At 43.4% G+C, this 26511-nt stretch overlaps 2 protein-coding genes across 3 annotated transcripts in view; one reads left to right on the forward strand and one right to left on the reverse strand.

The window, feature by feature from the left end:
• The window catches only part of LOC1275861 (uncharacterized), a 312032-nt gene that overhangs the window by 238420 nt on the left and 47101 nt on the right, over positions 1-26511 (reverse strand). For both annotated transcript variants that reach the window (XR_009766089.1, XM_061657778.1), the window contains exon 2: positions 16649-16866. The gene's annotated coding sequence lies outside the window, so the exon portion shown is untranslated. The remainder of the gene's footprint in view (positions 1-16648; positions 16867-26511) is intronic.
• On the forward strand, positions 24133-26269 carry LOC1271136 (mucin-2). Its single transcript, XM_061656613.1, has 2 exons — positions 24133-24694; positions 24788-26269. The coding sequence occupies exons 1-2, from the start codon at positions 24186-24188 to the stop codon at positions 26199-26201; spliced, it is 1923 nt and encodes a 640-aa protein (XP_061512597.1). The 5' UTR covers positions 24133-24185; the 3' UTR covers positions 26202-26269.

Here is a 26511-nt window from a genome sequence, read left to right on the forward strand (position 1 = left end):
CCTCCTGAATTCTGGCTAAAGAAGAAACTGGCATTAGGGGTTTTGGGTTCTCCCAATCGACTCGGAGAGTTCGAGTGTATCGAGCTGTTCCGGCGGGCATGTATGGGAACAAATAGGAAAAGTTTAATACCACCCCACATGCACTGCCGCCATGCACATCCGACACTTCATCCCTCTGGCCACTGAAATGGATTTTTAACCGAGCTCGGTTTCGAAGGGCCGCAGCATCAGCAGCGTGTGCGGATGTCTTGAGCCTTTTATGGCTGCAAAGACGGTAAGCCCTCGAGCGCTTTCCGGATCATTCTTTTTTGCTTCTGTTGTTCTTTGCACATCAGCAAAATGAAAGAAAAAAAAACTACATCCACACACACAGAGAAGAACCAAGATACATCGAGATTAAGAGATAAAGTTCGTCCACAGCTTCGCCCCCGGGGCAGAGTGCTTTCAGTTTTCGTGGTTCGCTTATAGAAACGGGAGCGAAGATGCGCTCGAAACATCGAATGATTATATGTGCCCAACGGTGTACGAACAAGCTGTTTTACGATATGGTCATTGCAATAAAAAGCCGGAAATAGTTAAAGTCGGAAGAAATGATTGCATTTGATAAGGTTCCTTTTTTTTTTGGTTTGCACCTTCTCTCATCGGCTGCACTGATGCTTCAAGTTTTCTTACAGACAGAGTTCCGTTAGATCCCTGGACAACCTGGTGGTTGGTGGTGGTCAAACGGTGGGCCCGGGCAGTAGTAGTGCAATCGTAAAATTTTATCGCAAAGGTGTTTTCGTTGCTGGTATGTAATCCATCGCTCAGTAATTCCGTACAATCGGCTGCGGGGCAGTAAAACCGAGGGGGGATTGCCTATATCTCTCTCTCCAGTTTTTGCTCCATTTCACCCGGTGCCATGAAAATTAGAAGTAACCGGCAGTTGAGTGGGTGCTGTAAAGTTTAACGATCGCCATTTGCACCCACTCTTTCTGCTCCCGTGGACCTTTTCGTTTCGCAAAGCGGGGAGCTTTGTTTTTAGCCTCGTGTTTGTTTGCACCCCAATAGAAATAACGACAACATTAGCAAAAGCGTTAAGACGCACGTTCTCCGAGCATCACCATCATAGTTTGATGGATTACAAAACGCAGCAGCAACATTTTACTGCCAACAGCACCGGAATTGGATTTCAATTGAAGTTAATTTCAAAGCGATACGGCCCAAACAATACGGAACTCCCCGCGCTGCCTGGTGGCGTTGTGCTTCCCTTTCCTCAGTATTCAGGACTGAGGAAATTAATTACCGACAAGCGGTGCGAGAAATTCCAGCAAGCGAGATTGTTTGCATTAATATCCTTATTGTGCGGAAAACACTAAAGAAAGCATTTGCTTTAGCGTTGTATTCCCGGCGCTGAGGTGGCTTATGCACACCGCGACAAAGCAGCGTCTTATCACCGGTCCAGTTCCCGGAACATGAGGGATGGGCATGTTCGTGGAAGAGAGAAGCATTGCATTGGTTTATGGCTTAACCCTTTCATCGCCACACAACATGCCGGCGCCGTCGAAAGGCGCCGTGTTATAATTACGGTAATTAATTATGCCCGAAGAGCTTTTGCGGTAACGCCGCACGCCCACCCTAGACGCAATGGGAGAGCCTAGACACATATACACATACACACGCACACATGCATTTGACGCACAAATCCCATCAGCTTGGAGCGGGCCCTACAGATAATGAAGGCTCAACTGCAAACACCAAATTATTCCGAAGGCAATCACGCACACACACACGGAGTAGCTGGCCCAACCATGTCATCATAAATTTTCCTGATAACTGGAGAAGCCTACTTCTTTTGCGATGACAACGGAAAGAACCGCTTCGGAGAGTGGCCCAAAGTCAAAATGATTATGATGGCTTAAATTATGATATTTAAATAAAAACCTCTTCGAAACGACCCTATTCTCGGTCCTGGAGGCGATGTAACGAGTAAATCCAGTCCCCGGTTGGTTTGAGGATACTGTCACAAAGATCTCCCACACACACACACACCCTGTGGGAGGGTCTTATTCATCCCACACTATGTCCGATACCGGATGCACTAACGTGCACAGGGCGTTCCTGGTGAAGGACGAAGCAATCGGCCGTAAAATATGTACTCTCCTGGTGCGATAATCTAGATTCTCATTAATCACTCATATCCTAAGTCCACCCTCAAAGTCCGGTCGAGGCGGGGGCGCTAGCTAGCAACATTTTCGGGCCAGATACACAACACGAAACAAATAACGCTACATTCTAGCCCTGGAATGCGAAAAGCGGTAGAGATGGCCGTAGATGTCTCCGATTGAACGAAGGATTGTCGACCCAATTTTGCCTCCATCAAGTCGAATGATCTGAAGTTTTGCTGCTGCTGCTGCTGCCCTCCTTTTACCCTCCTCTTGCGTAGGGCTGCTTGTTATCTTCGCCCTCGCACACTCCCAGAATGCCTGCCGGACATCGAAAGATGTCGCACTGATGAAGAGCTCTGATACAGTGACGGGGAGAAGGCCGCATTGGAAGAAAGAAATTAGTTTCCAAGAACATTATTTATATCGCTTTTCGAAGTTGGATGGAGTGGTCGGAATTAGCTTGGAAGAAACTCGGTAGGTGTGGGGGCCGCATGTTGTTGGCCGTGTCCGGTACATTGTTGTGACCGGGTAGGGAAGTTTTCCCTATATCCGCCGGGCATGTAGCACCGTGTGACAGGCGAGTGGACACAGACAGTTGGTAAATTTATGAGTTTTGCTGGTGAAATTATTAAAATGAATAGAGTCCAGGAAGAAGCAGAATGTAATTTGTTGTTTGGCGTTAGTGGATGTTGTTGTTTTCATAGCTCACAAGATGAGAAACAGCTAAACTCGCATGTAACAGTCGCAGAATTAGACGAAACTTATTGTACGTGTACTTAGATTTGTGAAATACACGAGTGAGAAAGCGAAATTCACTCAATATGGAATCATTTTCGATATTCTTTTCGATTATTGCCTCGTTTTAGTGAGTTGAATCACAGTAAATCAGTCGTTGAAGAGATGTGAATCTAAAGTCTTTTGAAATTAACAACAACATAATGTACAGTATAATGATTCTAGTTATTGAACTGCAAGTAACGCACAAGCTGCAATAAGCTCACTCACTCTTGTGTGGTATAACTCACTACTTGCCTCGACTATCTTTAAGATGAATTGATTGATTTGAATACTTTATGCACCAGTAGTGATTAGCTTTTTTATCTTACATTCAGCTCATTTAATTGCTCGCTGCACCGAACAGAGACTCCATCTTAGCTGCATAGAGCTCATTCACTCTCTGTGTTGACTAACAACTCACTCTTTTAGAACACAACTCATTCACTCTTTGCGTCTTCAATCGACTCACTCTAACGAATTAAAAAGATTCACTGCTTGCGCTGCTATCCATTCATTTTGCATTCTAATTCATGAACCAGTATGATTAAGGCTTATAAACGAATGAATCATAAATTAAACAGTAACTAATGAAAAAATACATATAAACTCTTAGATGTGAGTTAATAAAGAGCTTTGAGTTTAATTAAGAGTTAGATGCAAGTGAAAGTACGGATTCAATACTGCATGATTCTAATGAAATGATTCTTTCAACTCGCGATCCAACTCAAATACTCTTCGTGCCAACCCGTGACCAACACAGAGGACAATCACAATCACAAAACAATGAGGCAGACTAGTCAGGAATAGAATCAATACATTTAGTAGCATGATTCGACTCACTCACTATTATTCAATGCACAATATATCTGAATGTCTCGAAACGAAGCTTTGTACGCAAAAACGTTAGGGTATCTGCAGAGTTTTGGAGTTTGCTTGTCTGGTAAAATCTCTGTGGAGTATTTTGGACGTCAATCAAATGACACCAGCTTGCACCAGTGATTCACTGTTTAAAATAATAGCTAAACAAATGAGAATCAATGCCCTAGACATCTTTGCTAATACAATTTTCAAACGATAGTCTTTACAAGGGATAAAGATCTTCCTCCCAAAAATGACTCTCACTCCCGCTTACCTACTCCACAAAAAGATAAACGGCTGACCAAATAAAAGTCCAACAACGGACACCACCCAATACGTGTAGTGGCACCCATCAAGCCGGACGGAGGTGGTACACCCTGTCCAACACAAAACCGGGCGTCCCAGCTTTGCACCGGGCGGAACTGACACCCTGCGCTGCCAGTTGTCTATGAAATATAGTCTGCCATGGAACTGAACCTGGAAAAACCGAGCTTGTGAGGCTGGCAGTGTTGTAGCTTTTCACAGACGGAGATGGAGACAAATGATGGACATGGATGTCCGTGTCTGTCCGAGTCCATCCTGTCGAGCTTGGCGAGAATATTTTGTTCCGACTTTTTTGTTCCCTCTGGTAAGGAGGGCTGGAGATTTGACGATAGGTCCTTGTACTACCAGCGTGTGTGTGAGGGTTGGTGTGTCATGAGAACGATCGGTACATGTTATCCACTTCCGGATGGGCGGGCTGTAGATAGCAGTCGTCGTCTTTGCCAGACGAGTCAATGATTTAGTGTTTCGGTAAGATTCCGGCAACGTGGAAAAACGGAAGTTTCATGTGCAGGAAATGATAGTTTCGTTGCTAACAAAAAAAAACACACTTACTAGAAGTTCAAAATGCTAACGTTTGATTGCACAAATTAAATACTATTTCACAAATTAATTCACAACGCAACGCTAACGCGTGCAACATTTAATGCATATTAAAGCCCACACGAACGTGTTCGCGGTAGCCCTCGGAGTGCACCGTAAGTGAATGTAAATGGTTCAATTGTTCGATTTACCGTACGTTGGCGTTGGCTTTGTTTGTAATTTTCATTTCTGTGTTCTGCACCCCACGAAACGCATTCCAGGCCATCGCGAGCACAATAAAGCTCGAACCTAAACCCACTCCACCGCCACTGGAGCGCTCAAATTACAAGCCACAGCAAATAAAATTTATGAGAATATCATTTCATTCCTTGCGAGTTAAACCAACACAACGCAGGTCGTGGGTATTATTGTGCTGGTCTCCTGGCTGACTCTTGTGCGCCTTTTGTCGAACAGGCAGCGGGGAGGGCGCGTGGAAATAGTTGCGAAACATTATGGCTGGGAAAATAATGCGCAGCCACGAAGCGGTACCGCGAACAAGGTAAATATGTGCGTATGTCATAAAGCGTGTAGCGTGTGGCATAATGAATCGACACACACAAACACACACCATTCAGGCAGTGGGGGATAACGAGGCAGTGAACAGAAAGCACTGGCAGGGAGAACAAAAAAACTACAACACCAAACGAGAGAAAAACCCCCATCGAACGCATCGGTTGATCGATGGGAATTTATTTATAAACCGATGCTGGGACGCCAATCCCATCCCGTTGTGGCAATTTTATGTTCATTTATGTGTGTTCTTTTTGTAGCACCATGGGTCCGTGCGGGCAGGAATGGGTTGCGCTATGCTATGGGTGGGACTCATTCGCCTATTGGATTTTTTCACTGTAGATTTAAAATAAATTTGTTTTGCACTGGGATAAATTAAAGTGTATTTTTTTGATTCCCGAAAAAGGGCATTTGTTAATCTAGTTGCAGACAAGACGTAGCTAGGATTTTCCTCATTGGTTATTTTTATGATGTTGGAACGATATCTACCAAGTGCGGGATTTGACAGGTAGATGTTTATAAATATGATCTTCCATTAAAACAGCTCGAATAAATAGACGTTAACACTTCAGATGGCACCACGATCGAATAGAGAAGGACGAAAGCACACTCAATATGAGACAACTATAGTAGCGATTTTAAGGCCAATTAGGAATAAGTTCGGCTAAAGTCGTTAAGCAGCGTCAAACGGTTTCAACATAAATCAGCTGTTGAACAAAAAACGCCATCGAGGCAAAAATCAAGCGACAGAAGACAGACTAATTTCTAAACTGTGCAATAAACATTAAATACACACCAGGCTAGTTCTAAGAAAGTCTATCTAGCTACTCAACAAACAACCAGACCTAACAACAATGATTTAAGTTAGAAAGCTGAAATGTCATCCTGTCCATAAATAATGTTAACCAATATGCTTCTTCCGGGTTGCACTTTTCATACTCGGTTGACAGTTGCGTTCCACCATCTTGCATTTTTGTTAGAGACTTTTAGCCAGTTGGCCTCATTCGCCTCTTTTAATCGGTTGATTGATTCTAAGCTTATAATCTAACATTCTATCTTGCATATGGCCAACTGTTCTCAAATAAAGATACCACTAATTTCCTTTTCTATTTTTTGTGTAAGATATGAGGTATTAAGTAAGTTTCATTACATTTTAAAACATTTTTCAGAATAATTTAAGTTAATATCACACATTATTTGAGCTTCAAAAAAACAATACATTATATATGAACTAATCTGAACTAGAGACACATTTGATGGATCTTACAAACGAATGATAATTCGTTCACATCTCGAACTTGGCCATCCATTTGATACAATTGATCTAGCTGAGTTCATGATCATATTTTTTAAATTTTTAATTCAACCTGTGTACTAATTTACGTAATCCAGTTTATACTTCATTTTTAAACCTCCTACCATTTTGTAAAAAATCGATCTCTAAAATTTGCTAATGCTTGAATTGTGTGAATTTTTTTAGGAGGAACAAATATATTTATCAATGTTTTCATTTTATGGAAACAGTAGTCTATCGAAATATGCATACCCGTTAGTTAGCTACTGTCGAATCGTTAACTATTGACCAGTAGGATTGTTCGCAAAAACTCGTTAATAATATTTGCTACACGTAAATTCATCATCATGTTTCGTGTAGCAGAAACTGCATTTCATTATTTTCCGCCGTTTTTTAAAGTCCAGGTAGACATGTTTCTGTCAATCAATTCTGTTCTAAAGGCAACTTTTTGACGGTCTTTAAAACAGAAATTGTGCATCCAACGCACAGTGCATTTGTAACATCAAATTACGTTCATAGAAATCCATTAATTCTCGGTATGACGATTTCGTTGAAAAAACTGCACGCAATAGTTTGCATGAAAAGATAAAGTTTATTAAAACCACGTATCCTGAAAATCCCCACCCCTCCCCTCCACGCTCCTTCATTTGAATGCAATTGAATCCTCAAACCGCATTCTCAATTATATGCACCATCCCAGAGCTGCTGGGAATCGGTTCTCACGCGTGTAATCGTATCAGCGGGAACGTTGGCGGGAGGCTTGCTTCATTATTCGGACGGATTTACGCAGCAATTGCGCCCTTTCTTCGGAACCTATCAACCGGTGACGCTCGCTACATAGCGATAGAAGCAAAATTGGCGCAGCAAATGCAATCAAACTGGTTCCTCATCAGAGCCGAGAGTGGTTTTACAACCCCAAAAGTCCTGCACCATTTTAGCCCCCCGGGAAAAGTGGACGCATTTTTCACCATGCTTTCCAATAAAATCCCGTCCCTCGGAGCTCGGAGGCACTCTCGGCACATCGGAGCTCGGAGCTGCGTAATAAGATCTGCTTTCAAAATGTTGTGGAAATTACATTTTCCACCCGTTTTGTGCTGTACAAGTAAATGGGATTATGCGTGTGTATGTGCGTTGTGTCTGGCGGAGTTCCTGTTCCTGCTGGACGCTGTCGGAGCGTTATGCGCTATCGAAATTCAATTGCCGGTGCTCTGAAATGTCTACTCGCTCGCTAAAATATACCCATTGCACGTTGTGTTCTAACATTGGCTTCCCTCCCAGCACCTAACAATTTTGTTTTTCCCACAGCGCACACCAGAAGCATGGAATTGGATCAAAATCGGGACCAAGCCAACGTAAAAGCCCCAAACAACACAATTCTGACCACCAGCACTTGAGTGAGGTGAGATAGGCGAAAGGCGTAGTGATTGTTTATTAGAATATTGTGCCCTCACCACGGGTTATACACAATATGCGCTTCATTCCTGGTGCCACTGCTTCGTCGCGCAAAACGATGTTCCGAGTGTCGTGGCGTGGCTTTTGTGTTCACAACTCACCAACTCATAAACACTCCCACTCCATCGCATAGTCCCCCTCCATAACGAGGGACGAGAGGACACGTCTGATGGACATGGGTAAATGAAAACTTCAGGCCGGGTCAGAATTTCGGGTCCACGCTGGGTCGTATCATGTCCAGGGTGAAATTTGGAGCTAAACTTAGTTTCCACATTTAATGGGGAGGCTATTGTGTTGTGAACCGCCTTCCCTCCTAGTCTACACCGACACCGACCCAAACACGTGAGGCGTGTTGGAAATCGAGTGGAAATTTTCATTATTTCGATCCACCCTCCGTAGATATCACGGAATATATCACGGGCATAGTTTTAGTGCTACTGCTTGGGCATCGAAGAATTAGGACAGTCTGCCGGGGCCTACCCGTACCCGGGATTTCCGAATGTCCAGAGCGTATGCAGCGTACAAATGAAGCGAAAAATTCTAAGCCGTTTTACAATCTCGCAGTGATTTGCTCGCACACCAGGGAAAGGGAAGGGGGCCCATCGATAAGCCGATTTGTAAATTGTACTTGCCCGGACCACAACTCGCGCGCACACACACACACAATAGCGCGTAGGCCGGATTGATCAGTTTTCAGGCCGCTGTGCTTGCAAACGTTTCGTAAATCAGTATCGCTCGATGCTTCGCCTTTCGCCCGGTGGTTGGGAATTTATTGGAAATGGAGTTAGTGGCTGCCCATGCGTGAGCGAGCTGGTGGAATTTTAATCGGGAACTGTTAGGGCCTTTCGGCTACGGAGAGCGGTAGAGAGTATCCCGGGAGAATGTTGTGGGATTTGCTGTTTCGAAACCCGGCTTAGACAAAGAGTTTGTTTAGCTGTGGACAGTATTGCACAATGTTTCGATATGCTAATGGAACTCAACCGGGGGACTTTTATTTTGATTTGTAGAAATACACGCGACAGCGTTGGACGTCTATCGTTGGAATAAACAGATGCCATCGTAGGTGTAGAGATTCTAAGGCTAGATATAAATCGTACACATGATTTAATCCTTCGTTGAACAAGTGTGAACTTTTAATGATTCATGAGCAATCCAATATTTTTTTCTCGCATAGAAGATAATGCCTTCTATTGGGTAATCTAAAAATAAGCTTAGTTGGGCATCATTAATTCCTATCCACACAATAAATATTTAGGGGTTTTTTTTTATTTCAGCAACATCATATGTCCATCGGCTTACCTCAATCATCCGCTGCAAAGCGAAAGTCATGTGTAATTAAATTTCTATAGAAGTCTACTTTCTGCTGCAGCATATCTGCTATACACAATTTATTATAATACACACTATCAGCTATAGACACATTGTAACACACTTTGGAAACCACACCATTGTAACACATTCATTATAACACATTCAGTCAATCAGATCATACCATAGCAACACACCCGGAAGAGCTCAGGCCGTCCTATCATACAAATAACAGATGTAACACACTTATAAAAAACAACCGAAACGTGCAACATAAGCAGGAACAGTTTATGCATTAAACTCAAAACAGGACCTTAGTGACGATGGCTCTCGTTCTTGTCAACAAAAGACAAATGTAACTAGCTGAGTGAAAACAATAATTTTCCAACATACAACCCGGAAACAAAGGTGCGAAACCCTTAACTTCTTTTGAGTATAAATAAAACCAACTCCGGCCATGGCAGGTCAGATTCGTTCGGACTGTCAGGATAGGACTATGCCCATCCAACATCTATCGACTTCTCATTTAAAGAGTTTAGTTATGTTCCCCTGCCCAAGGTAAGGTCTCTAAACTCCAACGTTTCCAGTAAGGGAAACCTCCTAAAGGTTTCTATGATCACCTGGAACGCCGCGATGGTATTCGAGTTACAGTTGTACGATCAACGCATTACATGGCGACCGTAACAATCTCCTAACTTATTACATTGCTTTTAAAGCGTATGATTTTAAAATCATTTCGGGAATCTGAATTACGAGGTTATCTCTCATCTACTCAGTCTTTAGATGAACCCTGGCAATTTGTATTGTACGTGTAACACACTTTATGTTACAGCTGTTACAGCTCATAGCCATGTTTGGGTTATATTCATTAAAAAATATAAATTCCTACAAATTGTTTCAGGACTGTCAAGATATTTGGTAAATCTAAAGGACCATAGGAGCTTTACCATTCAGTCTCTAATATCATTGAAATGTGCTTGTATTTGATGAAGTTTTTAATTTGAATGCAAAATAAGTTCTTATCACACGCAACAGCTGAATCAAAGAACTGCAGTAATCAAATCACACAACCTATCCTATCACACAGCCTGTGCCAAACGTTTCAGAAGCAAAGGTGCCCCCGCCGTAATCAGATTACGTTACAGCATTTGAACGTTTGTTGCAGCTCATTGATTCGCATTTCTCCTCAAAGCGTTAAAAGGACCTGACATTCAATTCATTTTACTGATGAAGTAAGCCATTGCGCAGGTGGAATACAAAAAACGAAATCACACACAGATCAGCTGCCTCTAACACATAGAATTCAGCAAACAAACGGGTTTCTCGAGCATCGGAATGATTCGCAAACGCAAATTACATTTTGAAATTCGATGTTGCGCGTTAACGACACAACACATTTACTTCGGCCTGCCCTGGTGTGTGAGCAAAGCTAATCGTGTCCTCATCGCGTCCCTACACAAACTCTATGGAACCCTTAAAATGCCCCATCCGTAAACGGGACGAGATGTGAAAGACGGCGCCAAATACGCTCACACAGAGATCAAAGCGAATCTACCGGAAACGAATGGCAGAAGAACATCATTAAGGTAGCGTTTTGCGAATCAGTTTGGCAAATCGGAGCGCGTTAGAATTAAATTTTACTCTAAGCCAACTCTTTCCTCTCTCTCTCTCTCTTTCGTCCTTCTTCACACTCATGCTTTGGATTACCTTTAATGTGAATGGGAAAATACCCCCCGCAGGAAGCGTTTGTAACATTTGGGACGGCGATAAAAAACGATCCATACATCCATCCTTTCTCACCACGTGGTGGACGACCACGTGCGATGGTGCGATGAATGTTTGTACGATGTGCATGTGCCGCTGTGTGCGTACCGGGGGGTTTTTGGCACGGTTCACCGAACAATCTCCGTTAATCATTGGAAAATGTTTACATTTAATCAGCTCGCCGGATTGAAAAACCAATTACAGTACGATGCGCCTCCCGAAAGCAAAACAGGAACAGGCAGGGGCTACTACCTCGCGCTACCTTTGCAAATGAGTGTGCCCGAACCGATCGAGCGCTTGTTTGCGTTTTGCGTATTGATGTGTGTGCATGTGTATATTATATCCGGTGCCTAGCCAGATGGAAACTAGTGATGTTTGGGCCGAGGGGGGTTTTAAACCCAACCGGGGTTCATCAGTTGCTCTTTATCGGGCTTATCAAAAAACCCCGAAAGCTGAAACGGATATAGACAGCTACTCAAGCGACGGAGCGAGAGCAAACGAGCGGGTTTGAATAAATTCCACTTCAAATTAAAACACAATCTCCACACTACATTTGCCAGCCAATCTACGATTGATGAACCTACTTTCCAGGCCACTGCACCATCAGAATTGCGCGAAACAATTGCGCAAAGATTCGGTATTGGTGGGAGCGAAAACTCACCGAGCAAATGAGCTTGATGGTACCTTTTTTTAATTCACCGATCCGAATGTGAAGTGAACTAACGGCAAAGGGGCAATCGAGTGCATTCGGGATGTAATGTTTATTATGCTTCAATGTTTGGTTACTGTGGAATGGATAATATTGTAACATTTCTCCAATGCACTCCGATGCGTGCTTGCAATTAGCTGGCAATTTTTGAGCAAATGTGAAACGGTTTGTGTGTATTCAGAGTTGAAGTGCAACGGGTTGAGTAGGTAATGTTTGCATTACTATTGAAATGGTGAAAGAGGGATCGTAATGAAAAATATAACACGATTTTTCAATGCGAGCAATACGGCAAAATGGATGTGTACTTATTTGTTTTGTATTATACATTCGTTAACTGCACTGCGAACAATTTTGTGCTACAATTTTCATTTCAACTGATGACATTACCTTTCCGACTTATGCATCTTCATTTTGGTGTTATTAAAATGCAATGTAATAAGAAAATCTAGTTTATGTTTTTGCAATTTCTATTGATGTCGTTGGCCTAGGGTTTGATCAATCCGTCACAATATTTGATCCGCAATAATATTTACTTTAACTTAGCTCACTTTATTTCAAGTTGGATTTCAAATGACGTGTTTGATGCATATATCATGTGGTAACGTTGTTAAATAAACAATTTCATATAAATTAATAAACCCTATCTCAATTTGTAGCATTTGTAATTTCAAAGGATTCTTTTGCCTTACCATCTTTTGAATCTGACATGAATTAAGGGTTTAAAAATCAATTTTCGTCGACTTATTTTTTAAAAACTTGTTTTATTTTTCAATTAGAATTTCAACTGATGTTTCCATGCATGTTATTATGTTGTTAAAATGTCCGAATATTTGGTGCTGAAGTGTGATTATTTATTTGCATTCCTTCTATCGAAACTGTCGAAAGCCCCTCACCGCTGCATTTCACAGCGTGTCGTATAACAACACCATTATACATACACAAAAAAGTGTGAATTTTCCAAACTCCGAAAACAACTGTAGCGAAATGCGGAGCATGTTTGGCTACATTAACATGTAACGATCTCAACAATTAGAGCATAAATTCACACGGCATCAATTCAATGCCCGCGGCTGCGGGCAAGTTGTTTGCATACATCCCAGCAGGAGGTGAATAGCGCTAGAGGTTTCTATGTGTGATTTTTCTTCTCTTATTGTTGTCTAGGAACATGCGCCCGAAGCGATTTTATTTCACCCGGTACAGGGCAACCAAAACACACGGCACAGACCGGCTCTCAAGTTCAAGGATATACTGCCTGCGCCATCCCGCTGCGCCTGCCTAACGCTTAACACGACCTTTACAATTCCACGTGTGTACGCAGCAGCCAGACACGAAAGACGGCTAAGAGCACCTAGTGTACAAGAAAACAAGAGAAAAAACATAACAGTATCGTATGAATTTCTCACCCACCCAGCCACGTATCGCAAAAGGACATCGCGATTGTGCCAAAGTCTTTGCAAGCGAGGACAAAACAATCGGTGTCAAAGTTATTCCACCCCGGACCGACCCGGGCGCGAGATATTGTATGGTATTGTGGCAGTGGAAAGTGGGAGTTCCGCATGCAAATCCAGCTGCTACCCAAGGGTGGTTTTTTCCCAACCTGCCACTCGAGTACTGCAAACCCCGCCGTGTCTCGTACCGTGGTAGGACTGTTGCCCCGGCTGCTGGGTAACGTGGCAACGAAGGAACGGAGTTTATATTGTGCCGGGAATGTTTATTAAAATATGAACCTCCTGCGGTGCTTTTCACAGCCCTCGACAATGGTCACGCAGAACCGGAACCTGAAGTTTCAGCTCCATGCGAAAGGGTTATCGGTTACGCTGTCCGAGCGGGCGAGCGATATGGGTGAGGTAAAAAGGGGAACGTTTGCAAAAGTCCGGGCTCTGTATGCAAAACGAAAATCATCGTTAAGAAATAAAACAAGCATGAATGCAAATATTATGACATCGATTGTAATAACCATTAGCGGCACACATACACGGCCACAGCCCGAACAGCAGCAGCAGCAGCAGCAGAGTAAAGCCAGTGGGATATAGATCCAGCTGGGACTCTGCCGTTTTTGTATCGTCGAGTGTGTTTTTCTCTTCTTTGCTCCCTGGTGTGGGGAAAAACTTCACTCTTTAATGCGTAATTCCGGGTTGCGCAAAGAAGCGAGGGTTGGCTTTCCGGCCATTCGGACGGTTGTTTTTGTTGCTAACGCGGGTGTTGTTGGACAGCATTGTCGTGTTTTTCTTAGCTGTTGTTATAAGCTGTGGCAGGGAGATGCTGCCAATCTATGTAAAGTAGGCAAATGTAAACTCGCATTCATAAAGAGTTAAAGTATCGGTGGCAAGGCTCATTAAAGAGTTGCGCAGAAGGGTTGTTTAAAGTTTAAACTTCAATCCCCCCTCCGTTAAAAAAGGTGGAATAATTGGCAGGAAATTGTGTACAATAGGTTGAAAAGCAGGGCTACTCAATTCCATTAAGCAAATTAATGGCAATGAAATTGCAATTGCACAATGTACTCTTTTGCTTTAGAACTCTTCCTTCTCTCGACAAAGCCTTCCGATCGTTACATTACAGTGTCCCTCTGTTCGCTTCACGTACAGACAGAAGAAGCAGATGAAAAGACTTCCCTATACATGTCGGCGTCGGGATTAAGAAAACCATCGAAATGCAATCAGATACCGACATACAATGCACACTCACACACAAACCAAGGCTATCGGAATGCAACAGTCTGCCCGTGCTGCAGGAAAGTAATGTGCTGCAGGTCAAAGCCGGATCAAGGCTGTTACAGGGCAAAGCCCGAAAAGCCCTGGTGCAGGTGCAGGAAGAATGGTCCGTGTGTGAGCGTGTCTGTATATTCTAAAACCAAACTTACCACTTGTTGAAGCTCGGATTCGGGCTAGAGATAATGGGAATGGCACCTTTTCAGAACCACCGTACCGTGGAAACAAACGGCCCGCAATGGTGGCGTTGCAGAGCCCGGTTACGCAGGACTCTCGGGCCGCGTGGCGTAAGTGTTGATGCTATCCCGCACGCAAATCATGATACTAACACACACACACAGACCATGGCAGTAATGCATGCGTGGTGTTAAATAAAGCACTTTTGCAACAGGACATGCATCATCCCTTTTGCTTCCGCATTGCTACGTCCTTCTCCACCACGTGTGCATAGAGAGCAACACACCGGTCTAGGCCATGTGTGGTTTGGAGTGATGAAAGAAATGTTGCACTGGCGTTGCAGCCGGTACTTTGATTATGTTCGATTCCCGGGGCTGGTCGACTGACACAAGCTGCACGATGATGAGGAAATTAATTAATTAACTATAGCAAAATAGCTCGTACACTTGTGTACGTGAGTGACGGTCGTTGATGTGGAAGTTCGAACATTTTCGGTCAAAGACTGCGCAAACCAGGCGGCTGTAGCTAACGAACCGTACGGATGCTGTATAAACTATGCCGAGCTGACACTAATGCACTGGAGCAAATGTTTGCGAGATGCTCAGGGTGGTGCTGGAAGCGTTAGCGGCACCGGTGACTTTAGAATCAATTCCATCATTATTAAGTGTATTATGAAGGCATTGTTTTTAATAGGACGCTTACCATTTCGTGGCAGACGTTATGTGCGCATTCCAAGCAAACCCAAAACCATTCAACCATTGAATCATATTATTGTTTTTTTATTGCCAACTGTTAACTAGCAAACAACTAAAAAGACCCAGCCATCGAGGTTATACTGTAGCATCATGTACCCTAAGAACTGTAAAATTTGAAAATATTCGTACTTCGAGAATGGGTCTCGAGACCTTCGAGACCTTCTACAGTCTGGTTTGATGCAATCTCAATATGAATTCAATGCAAAATCTTGACAAAGGACAAAATGCTTCCTAAAGTATTAAAACATAGGTCAAGGTTTGTTTAGACATTAATGTGGCTACAATTCTTTAGCCATTTCCCAATCACCGTATGTCTGGATCTACTTGAGAGGATTCTGGAAACGAAATTCAAGATAATGGCAATGACATATCTGTCTCTCTCAAACATACACACACCCACAGAAGTTGAGTGATGCCTGAAGATCTTGTGTGGTTTAATTTTCAAACTTTCTGCTAAGCTGCATTTTCATAAGCTCAAAAAATTTTGAAGTTTCTTTCCCATTTCCTAGAAATTATGTCAGGATCTGCATTAAACGAGTCAACGAAGCAATTATCACGATTCGCAATGACTTTAAACTTTCTCATGTGAGTTGTTTGAAGACTCCACCCGCTTTGGAATTCAACCGCTCCTGATCCAGGTGTTTGCTTAAGTTTGAAATCAGTTTGTATCTTCAAATTTCCCAAACTTGAACTTTGTATTTTGTTGGTTTTATTCCAGATTTATATCTTCATTGCTTAGATCTTCCAAGATTTCCATTTTGGATCATCAAGATGAAATATCATACGCATTCCAGCACAGAAACTGAACTGAATACAATAACAGCGTTTCGAGTCATATAATGGAATAATTCAACCGATTAAGTGAATGTTTCAACAGGGTAGTCGAATCGTGCAAGCATTCTGTGGAGGTTTGTAATCATATGATGGAGTGTTGCTACCGAATTGCGGAATTTTCCAAGCATACTGTGTGGCTGTCATTACAAAATTCCACAACTCGGTTGCAACACTCCATCATATGATTACAAACCTCCACAAAATGCTTGCACGATTCCACTACCGGTTTGACGCATTCTCTTAACTAATTGAACTATTCCATTATTTTACTCGAAACCCTATATAGGTTATGGGTATAGGAAATACAAGATTCCTGCAATCTTGATATCCGAAGTATTTATCCCTATATCATGCGTTAGGACATAATTAGAACCATCTTGTTTATTTTTTTTGTATACAATGTAAATGATGCCTTAAAAATTTACCAACTAAAACTGATTTGCTTTGTTACCTACCTGTTTTGTTGATCACTGCTTCATGCCACTCAAACGAACAATAGATGACCAAAACCGATTTACTTTGTTTTCTGCTCTTTCTCCAAACAGTCGAACACAGTAGTTAATACGCACTGGGTTTCACACTGTTACCGATGCTCCTCGTCACACGTGAATATTCCGCTTCAAACACTCCGCTTCTCTTAGCACACACACCGCACACGCGCACACACGAGAGTCTGAAAGTAGAAAAGAAAATGAAACCGATTATTGCAAACAAGACGATAAGAAATGCACGACTCCGCTTCGAAAGACACACATTCGTCACCCTGCCGCTGTACTGGTACCGATTGGTCTGCTCGAATGCCGGTCAGCAGTGTGCTCTACGGCTGCCGTATTCAATAAGTCCGACACAACGATCCGGTATCAATTCGAAAGCTAAACAATAATCCTGCAAATGGTGCAATGAAGGCAACGAAGCTTCGTTTGATCGACCGGGCAGACGAAGTAGTAACCACTTTCCTTTGGCCAAAAGAAAATTCCAGCATTGTGCGCTGTCGTGGACTGTGCGGTTTGTCCAGTGTCTTATGATCACGGCACCCGAGAGCTTAGTCCGATGCCTGATGCCGTGTGCGGAAGCAAAGTTTTATGACCACCCCGACCACCGGTTCTGGAGCAGTATTGATTTCATCAAACCATTGTCAGTGGTAGTGCCATTTTTTCCTATCGCTGCTGTTATTTTATTGCGAAACAAAACAAGCATCTTGTGAAGTGCTTTCCTTGCTGCACGACGCAGCAAAGAGGAAATAGATAAATCTAGTTTTACCCACAACCGCTCTGACCACAACAGGATCAACCGTCAACCAGCAGCCCCATACGCCGGAAACGTGCGACGGTGGCCGCGCATCCTCGCGGAGAAGACTAATGGGCAGCGATATAAATCAGCGAACAGTGAGGCCCGTCATCACAGCGGCCCAAGACGAATGCTGCTGAGAAATGTCGATGAAGCGGATTTATTGCCCATCCGCAGTGGCAGGGGAAATGTTTTGATGCTTGGAATGCCAAAGAGAAATGAAATGGATTTGTTTAATTGTGAAGTTTGCTTTTCATCAGATAAAGTTCATTGTGAAACGGCAAATGTAATGGCTTTTGCTTCCAGCTGGCTTCAGATACCATCATATCAACATTAGCAATTTGAGGGAAATCTTCAAGTTTCTACGAAACTGCTTTAATGTCTACGCATCTCGGACGAAAACAAACCAAAAAAAAAGAAACAATTGTGGAATTATTCATGCAAAAATAGCCGATCCTACATTCTCATCCCCACTCAAACTGCCTTCGAACGTGAAGCATCATCCCGGGGCTGATGAATTCAAATGCGGTCTTCATTAATCATCATCCGATTTTAATACATCCTGGTGAACGCTCTGTGTGTGTGTCTGTGTCTGAGCAGTCATGTAGAAGGAAAAATGTTTTCCTCGCAGATTCCAGACAGTGCTGCGGACAACGATCAACCTTAGTGGCCGTTGATGCAGACATACCAGAGCGTTCAAATCCCCTCCGGCTTTTGTGTGTGTATGTGTGGTTTTTCACGGAAGCATTGCTTGCTTTTCTTTCGAGGTCTGTGCGCATTACGGTTTAGTAGGTGGAAAACCACATTATGGACGACCCACGCGGCCGGATCTTCCAAGAGGTAAGGATGGCCCCGTGTACACACGATTACATCGGTCACCGTGGTTATGAGCTTGCGCTTCTATTTCTTCTTTTATTTGCGGGTTTCCCCCTCCCCCGCTTTGATGTGCCTAGAGAGGATGAGTTTCATCGTCATGCGCGACCGTCAAAGAATTTGCAAGATAAAACTAATGGTTTGCGTTTTGGGAAGGTGAGACGATGTCGTTGTGGTAGTGTAGGTATTCAGGTAATAGTGGAGCGATTTTCCGGAACCGTGAGTGCGTGAAAAATCACCAACGTGAGGGAAATTTTGGGATGTCGTTGGATGATGTGTATATTGTGGGTGTTGAAATTTTATCTTTTTTTGGTGCTTTCGAGAGAGATGTATGTAAATCATGTAAGAAATACACTAACTAAAACCGTTTACTAACTTCAATTAGATATTTAAAGTATTGAAGAGAGTAAGTGTTGAAAGTCTCGATTAAATACATGCGACGTTTTTATGAATATCTTTAGTGGAATTTAACTCTCAATTAATTCAAAATTCGTTTTATTTTGAGTTTTCGCCCGGAAAAGAGTTTGTTAACGTTCTTTGTTTTTTTTTTTAATGTAATTTTATGCTAAAAGTCGTTTCAAACAGTTTTTATCATCTCTTGTCAATATTATTTAACGATGCTTTACAAACAAAAATCTAGGGTTTAGTTGAACATGTGATTTTGTAGGTATTGTTGACATAATTTCACCAATTTTCATCGTCTATTAAAAAAAAAAATAGTCGAAATCGACAAATTTCTTTCAATAATCTCCAACCAAACGTACCAAAAAATGCTGCTGAGACTGAAAGTACCACAATTGTTAGCAAATTTAATCATTAGTGGCACAAAAACCATCGTGATTGGGTAGGAAAAGAAATCTAGGCCGGAAAAATCTCAGCCCTAACAAACATCTCGTAAACTTTCGGTTTTTTGCAAAAAGTCAGCAAAAACCGCGTCAAAGCCAACCGGTGAGCAAAAACCAACCAAAAGAACTTGGTTTCAAAACTCGCCACTTTCACAATGTCAGCGTCCAGGTTACGCACAAAGTCTTGAGTCAGCAGGCTTCAAAATTAATGAACGCTTTAATGGGTATAGGCACTTCAGAGGGAGTGAGAAGAAACAAACAAATGGTTGGCGAAAAGCAAGACCCATGCTTCGTCGCAGTGATCGAAAAGCGTTCGAGTGGTTTGGCGCACAAGGAAATCAATTAATCTTGCTACGGCGCTACGAGCTTTGTCGATTGTTTAGTGAGGTTGGTTGGATTGCGGGGGGGGGGGGGGGGGGGGGGGGGGAAATTGATTGTTTCGATTTTCCCTATTCCGTTTACTTTGCCATTCAAAAAGGGATTGAATGAGCGCGAGAGGGAATTGCTATAACCGTTCAATAATTGTGTAATCCAGTGCTCTCAATCGGAGCACCGGACGAAGAAGCTGAGGACGATGATGACAATGTATCGGTAATTAGTGGACACTTACATCAAAAACAGGTAAGACAATATTCGGCTTAAGATTTTAAACGAAGTATGACTCCCAAAAATGTGTTCATTTGAACATCATTCGAATATAAAACAAGCACAGTAACCAATTGTCTCTAATCTAGTCAGTGTTCAGTCACCTAAAATGAAAAAAAAGTACTACGTATGCTGCTATCATCAGGACCAATGTACAATGAAAACCGTCAGCTCCAATCAGAGTGCGCGCGTCTGGATCGTCAGGCGTGTTTTTGACCCGAACCGACATTACCATTCCGGCAACACCCATCGGGGACTTTCAACATAGTTCTGCTGCACGAAACTGCCGTTTGTGCAGGACCCGTCTCATCATACCAGGGCACCGAGAAATAGCTGCCGATCCGTGACAGGACCCTGTGCCGACTGACGTTTGTGCAAAAGTGCTCGTTAAACTAATTAATATTCATGATGTAAAATGGCTTCAAAACGACCGGCTAGGCCGCGCGGCTGACGAGTCGGTGCAAAACGGACACTCGAATGACTCGACAGCGCGCTAGTGAATGGTGAAACTCAGTCCCTCTCTTTGTGGAACGTCCCTCGGTCGCATCAAACGGACAGTTTTCAGCTCTAACGTCGGTTACGAATGATGCGTTTGATTGCATGCTTTTGAGCACTTTTTTCCCGCGCTGGTGGAGCGATACGATTGCAAGATGGAAACAAAAAAAAACTCCGAACATATTTACGCGAACCGTTTTACCCGGCACATTCGACAACTTGATTTCGAATCGACCGAAAAACCCCATCACTTATCATCGACAACTGTCACTTCTCCTCCGCCGCTAGGCTGAGCTGTGTCTGGGACGGTGCGCCTTATTTGCTGGCTTGACCATACCGTTGCGCTCACTTTTGCACACATGCCACACATTGCATATCCGTTTTGGAGCAGCTTTCTGTTCGTCATTTAGGCTTCCGCCCGCGTGCAGACACCTTGGGGAAACCAGTGGTTTATGGTGGGGAGTGCAGTGCAGGGCGAAAATCAGCGCTCAACCGAACCCGGGTCCCGGGATTGAGTTTTATTGAAGTGGAAATAACTTGATTAACTTAATTGAATTGAAATCGATAGACGTTATTTTATCAGCGATGTGTGTGTGCGTGTGTGTGTGTGAATGGGTGGCAGTGTGTACCGTTTCCCTTGATTTTCCATCTCCACATACACACACATACACACCCACAAACTCACCGTACATGCATTTCGGATTTCAGTGCGCGCAATGGTCCTTGGCGCCTGTTATTACCTGTGCATTGTGCATTCAGTGTGCAGCCACTGTGTCCCCATCAACCCCATCCATGGCATGTTTGTCTTTTTCGTTCGGCTGATTGTTCGATGTGTGCACTTTTTATTATAGACACGTATTGTTTTCCCCGTCGCGTTGAGGTGATGCCCTTCAAATTGTGAGGGAGCCTTTTTTTTGCTTCGTATGCCGTACAGCGTTGTGAAGTGCATGAAATATTTTCGACACGCTCGTCCAGACGATGATAGTTTACTGAACGCAGGAGAACATATCCGGGGTATTGGTTGTACAAAGGATGATGCCAATTAAACGTTGAGCCACATGGAACCGGCATAATTTTGAGAATCGTATGAGCAAATAGTAGAGTTGCTATAGAAATAGTAATGGATAATTTTAAATGATTTTATGCGATCAAGATAACTAACTCACTCCTGTGGGGAAACGCATCTTCAAAACATTAAGGAACATAGTACGGTGCTTCTTGAATTAGCTTAACGAAGATGATTCTAAGAAGCACTTGTACCCTTCATCAGGCAAAACAATGTTTTTTTATTCGCAACCAGCACTATAAAGCTCTGTAGAATATCATTCCTCGCTTGCTTCCTTCTACTTGTATACTCTGAAGTAAAATCTTAAGCAAATTGCACACCCCGTGAATGCACCGGTGGCCGGAGATGCAAGTGCCGAAAGAAAGAGTGCTTTAGTTAGTTTTATTTTCGCTTTGTTTTCCAATCCCTTATTTCTCACAGGACGACAAGACACGATAAGGTCAGCAGAAAATCGTAGCTATTTTGCAATATGACCAGAACCAACAGAAATGAAACTATCTCTCTCCTTCCCTCAGTTTCGCTCTTTATCTCTATCTCTCTCTCTCTTTCTTTCTCGCTCTCTCTCTCTCTCCCTCTCTAGTAGAATCGAAGGGGTTTGAAATCTATCCTCCTACCGCTTCAATCTCAATATTCACTGCAGAACATGCAGGGGAAGAAATTTAATAGAATAAAGCAACGATCCTTTGATCGTGTTCGGAAATGACGATCTTGTGCAAAATGCGAAATAAATCAGGGTAATGAATGAGACAGAAAGAGCGGGCATGCTGATGCTTACGGCTAAGGACGTTTGCGCTTGCCGAGTGCGCTTTCGGGCTCCAGTTACCGGGGTTTATTGTGCCAATGGAAGGTAAAACCATAGTTATTTTCATCTTTTTGATGATTGAAAAAGGAACGGTATAGTGGTTTCTGAAACGGTCAGGCAGCAGATAGTAGAAATAACAGATTCCTTAGTCTGAAAGGATAATACCGAACATTCATCTTTAAATTCAGTTAGTAGATAATTACTTTTAGTTATTATTATTATGATTGAAAGTTGTCATGCTTCTTTAATATATGTTCCAACATAAATTGCATATCAACACCAACTTGTACTCCATGTGCTTATCCGGTTCGAAGGACTAAATACTCAATAGTGGAATGGCTCAAGGTACTGTCAATGGTGAACTTTATTTAATGTGTTATTTACTGTTATGAGTTAATTTAACTATTGGTTATTCTGATACTAAAAACTTAAAAAACTCTTCACAAAACTCCAAAATAAAGTGATTTTTTAAACTCATAAAGGTGATTAAATATAAATTTTGAAAATATCGGAATAATTCCGCTGATTACGTTCATGTTAACAATTTGCCTACGGCTAGCGCAATTTTTTTTGGAAGGTCAAAAGTTGTGCAACAATCGTCACAAAATTATCTCAAAATATCACCACACCGACCCACCACTCCGCCCAAAAAACAAACCCGCGAAGAAAAAGCCAATCGATACGATCTTCCACCACCAGGCCCGTCGACGGAAAAGCATACAAAAAGCGCTGAACCGATAGTTTTATAATTTTATAGCCATTCATTTATCAAAGCCTCGGCGCATCGCGTGCTACTGATAGTGGCAGTGCGCTCCCCCGCCCCCAAGGGTACACACAACGAAACAGGATGACCGTGATGGCGAATAGTTCTTCCGGTGGCACGGCGTTGTATACCGGTTTCCGCGTCCGGAGGGATTAACAGTTGCACCCGATGCAATGCCGATTCTGTTTGAGGAAGGAAACAGAAGAGCGAAGGAGGGGAAGGTAACGGTGCCAGTCCCGTCACGAATTCGAAATAGCGATACGGAATTTGGCGTGTATCCGAGCACCCGGTCGCGTCGAGTGAAATGAATAAAAATCCATTATTTCGTCACGCAAATTTGGACGAGGAAATTTAATTAAAACACATTTTGTCGACGGACGGGGACAGACCCGCTGACGTGCAACTGCGTAGGAAACCCCAGCCGAATTCGGAGTGGAATCGAACCAGTGGCGGCAGAAGCGCAAGTGATGGAGTTGGCGCAGAGGCGGCAGAGTGTATAATTTGCAACGATAATAGTGCAACAATGCACCCTCTGTCGGGTTCGCGGAAATCGGTTCGTTTTCAATTTCAATTCCACGCGAAGATCAGAATAGATATCAATTAAATTATATTCGATGCTGAATGAAGCTGTCAGTAGGCTATTTTAGTGTCCGGCTTTGGGAGTGCACGAACTGCTGAATCACTGTGGGTGTGTGTGCGTGAGAGAGAATGAACGATAGTATTAGTCCGGCACTGGTGTTGAATGTTGAGGTTAAGCATGCATTTTGGAAAAGGCTTTTGATACGCTCGTACCAACCTAATTTGGAAACAAAAATTGAGTTATTTAGTAGATCACGAGTACACATGAAATCGTACAGCCGTTAAAATAAACCCTCACAAAGTACTGAATGGTTTCACACATTGCATTATGAGCGCTTGATAATATTGGGTCTTATCTGCTTAACGGGAATGATGGAAATCTTTACCTTCATCGATGACTTAATCGAACAATACAACGCACGGATTTGTCCGTCATCGTGATGGACTCACCAGCAAACAGAAGCTTGTTCCAAAAAAAACTTTCATCATTGAATGAACGTGCCTACAAACGAGTCATAGCTTATCGTGGGATAGAGATAAACCTCTGATTTGGAATATGTTGCAAGATGGCAATAAATATACGAGTGATTTGAAGGTTTGGCTCAGTTTAGGCCACGTTTAACAGTTGCCAGAAAGCATGAGGACTAAGCTTGTGGTAGTTGTGCTCGCCTCGGTAGCGCTAGTGTCCGTTACTGGGGAGTTGCGATGTGTTCAACAAACGTTCGAGGGTCTCGGTGGAGTGTTTCCCAGTCCCAGAACGTCCTCGGAATATTCGCGTTGTGATGCTGGTGTAGTGCAAACGGTTCCCTGTCCAGATGGACACTACTTTGACACAGCAGTGCAAATCTGTCTACTTGGACAGATGGAAGAACAGTCACACGTAGAAGTAGCGTTCCAGTTCGAAGAGCTTTGCAACAATCCCGACGTTGTGCAGATCTTTCCCAACCCAACCAACTGCACCCAGTACATCCTGTGCTACGGAACGGTGCCGATCGTGCAAAGCTGTAGCGGTGGGCTTCTGTTCAACCCACAGCTAAACACCTGTGACGTGCCCGGAAACGTTGTGTGTGGTTACAGCTGCCCCTCTGTAGATGATCCCTACAACCCGGTGTGGCTGCCGGATGCACGGCTGCAAGATTGCTCGAGGTAAGCGTACCCGGAACCACTCGCACTGATATCTCCCACGTGCGTAAGTTAGTGATTAACTCCATTCCATGGCCGTGTTATCTTTTTCGGCAGGCACTATCTCTGTTTCAAAGGTGAACCACTGCAGTTCCAGTGTTACAGCAATCTTTACTTTGACATTGAGACGCGTACCTGCACCTATCCCCAGTACTCAACGTGCCGAGTGCCGAACGTGTACTGCAACACGACACTTACAGTGAATGTGGAAAATCCAAGAAGCTGCACCTCGTACTACACCTGCGTTGAGGGATTCCCGCACTATAGGACGTGTGGATATGAAGAGTACTTTTCGGTGCCGCTTGGTATGTGTATTCCTGGGACATGTGGACCAGATACTACAACAACCGTTGGACCTTCCACCGTAACTGTTACCGAGCTGACGTCAACGACTGGCCCGCCCGGAACAACACCATCGCTCACATCAACGACGGACTGGAATACGCAAACAACGGATTTTACCTCCACAACCGTATCAATCTCTACCATAACCGTACCAGAGTCCACTACGTCAGGCTTGGAGACCACAACGTCTACTATTTCCGATACCTCCACAATGTCTCCTACAACACCAGAGATCTCAACATTTACTCCTAGTACACCGGAGCTTACAACAAACTTTGAAACACCAACGCCTACTATTCCTAACACATCTTCCACGCCTTCAATAACACCAGAGACATCAACATTTGCTCCTAGCACACCGGAGCCTACGACAGACCTTCCGACAATGACGCCTAGTACTCCCGGCACCTCCACAATATCTCCAACAACACCAGAGTTTTCAACATTTACTCCTAGTACACCGGAGCTTACAACAAACTTTGAAACACCAACGCCTACTATTCCTGACACATCTTCCACGCCTTCAATAACACCAGAGACATCTACATTTGCTCCTAGCACACCGGAGCCTACGACAGACCTTCCGACAATGACGCCTAGTACTCCCGACACCTCCACAATATCTCCAACAACACCAGAGTTCTCAACATTTACTCCTAGCACACCGGAGCTTACAACAGACTTTGAGACCACAACGCCTACTACTCCCGACACACCTTCAACGACATTCGATACGACAACGCTTGCTCCCAGCACAGCAGAACCTACTACTGAACCATCAACAATCTCCACTGACTCTACGACAACTACTGTAGAGTTACCAACGACTACTACTACAATCGAACAAACTACAACTACCACACCAGACCCTACCACAACTACTACCGAACAACCGACCACTACTACACCGGAACCTACCACTACAACAGAGATGGTAACGATCGATCCGAGTGACGTCTGTCCTGAACTTGGTGTCATCATTCTACCCTATCCCACCAACTGCTACATGTACATCTTATGTCTCAACGGTGTAGGTGGCACAGCGTCCTGCAAGGCAAATGAGATTTTTAATCCAATCACGGCCGTGTGTGTACCAGGCAATCAGCAAACTTGCACGCCGTCGTAACGAGTTCAATACTCTCAGCAAGAGTTGCGATTAATTTCCTGAAATAAAAGTGCACATTCAATCAGAAACAGACAGGGAGACGCTGTCCATACTATTAGGCGACCAAGTAGACTTGAAATCGGTTCCCGCACTGGTGGTGAGCGTTTGCACTACTACACTACCATGTTGAACATCAAATTTATGGCTGGCAGTGAGCGTCGAACATGCACGCTCGAAAGCTTGCACCTTGTCACAGTGCGCAATCCGTTTGCATAAAGTCTGCCCAAAAAATTTGTATGTGTGTGTTGTGTATGTATGCGCGCTTGCCGAA

The sequence above is a fragment of the Anopheles gambiae genome, chromosome 3 (assembly GCF_943734735.2).
Source record: "Anopheles gambiae chromosome 3, idAnoGambNW_F1_1, whole genome shotgun sequence".
Taxonomy (NCBI): Eukaryota; Metazoa; Arthropoda; class Insecta; order Diptera; family Culicidae; genus Anopheles; species Anopheles gambiae.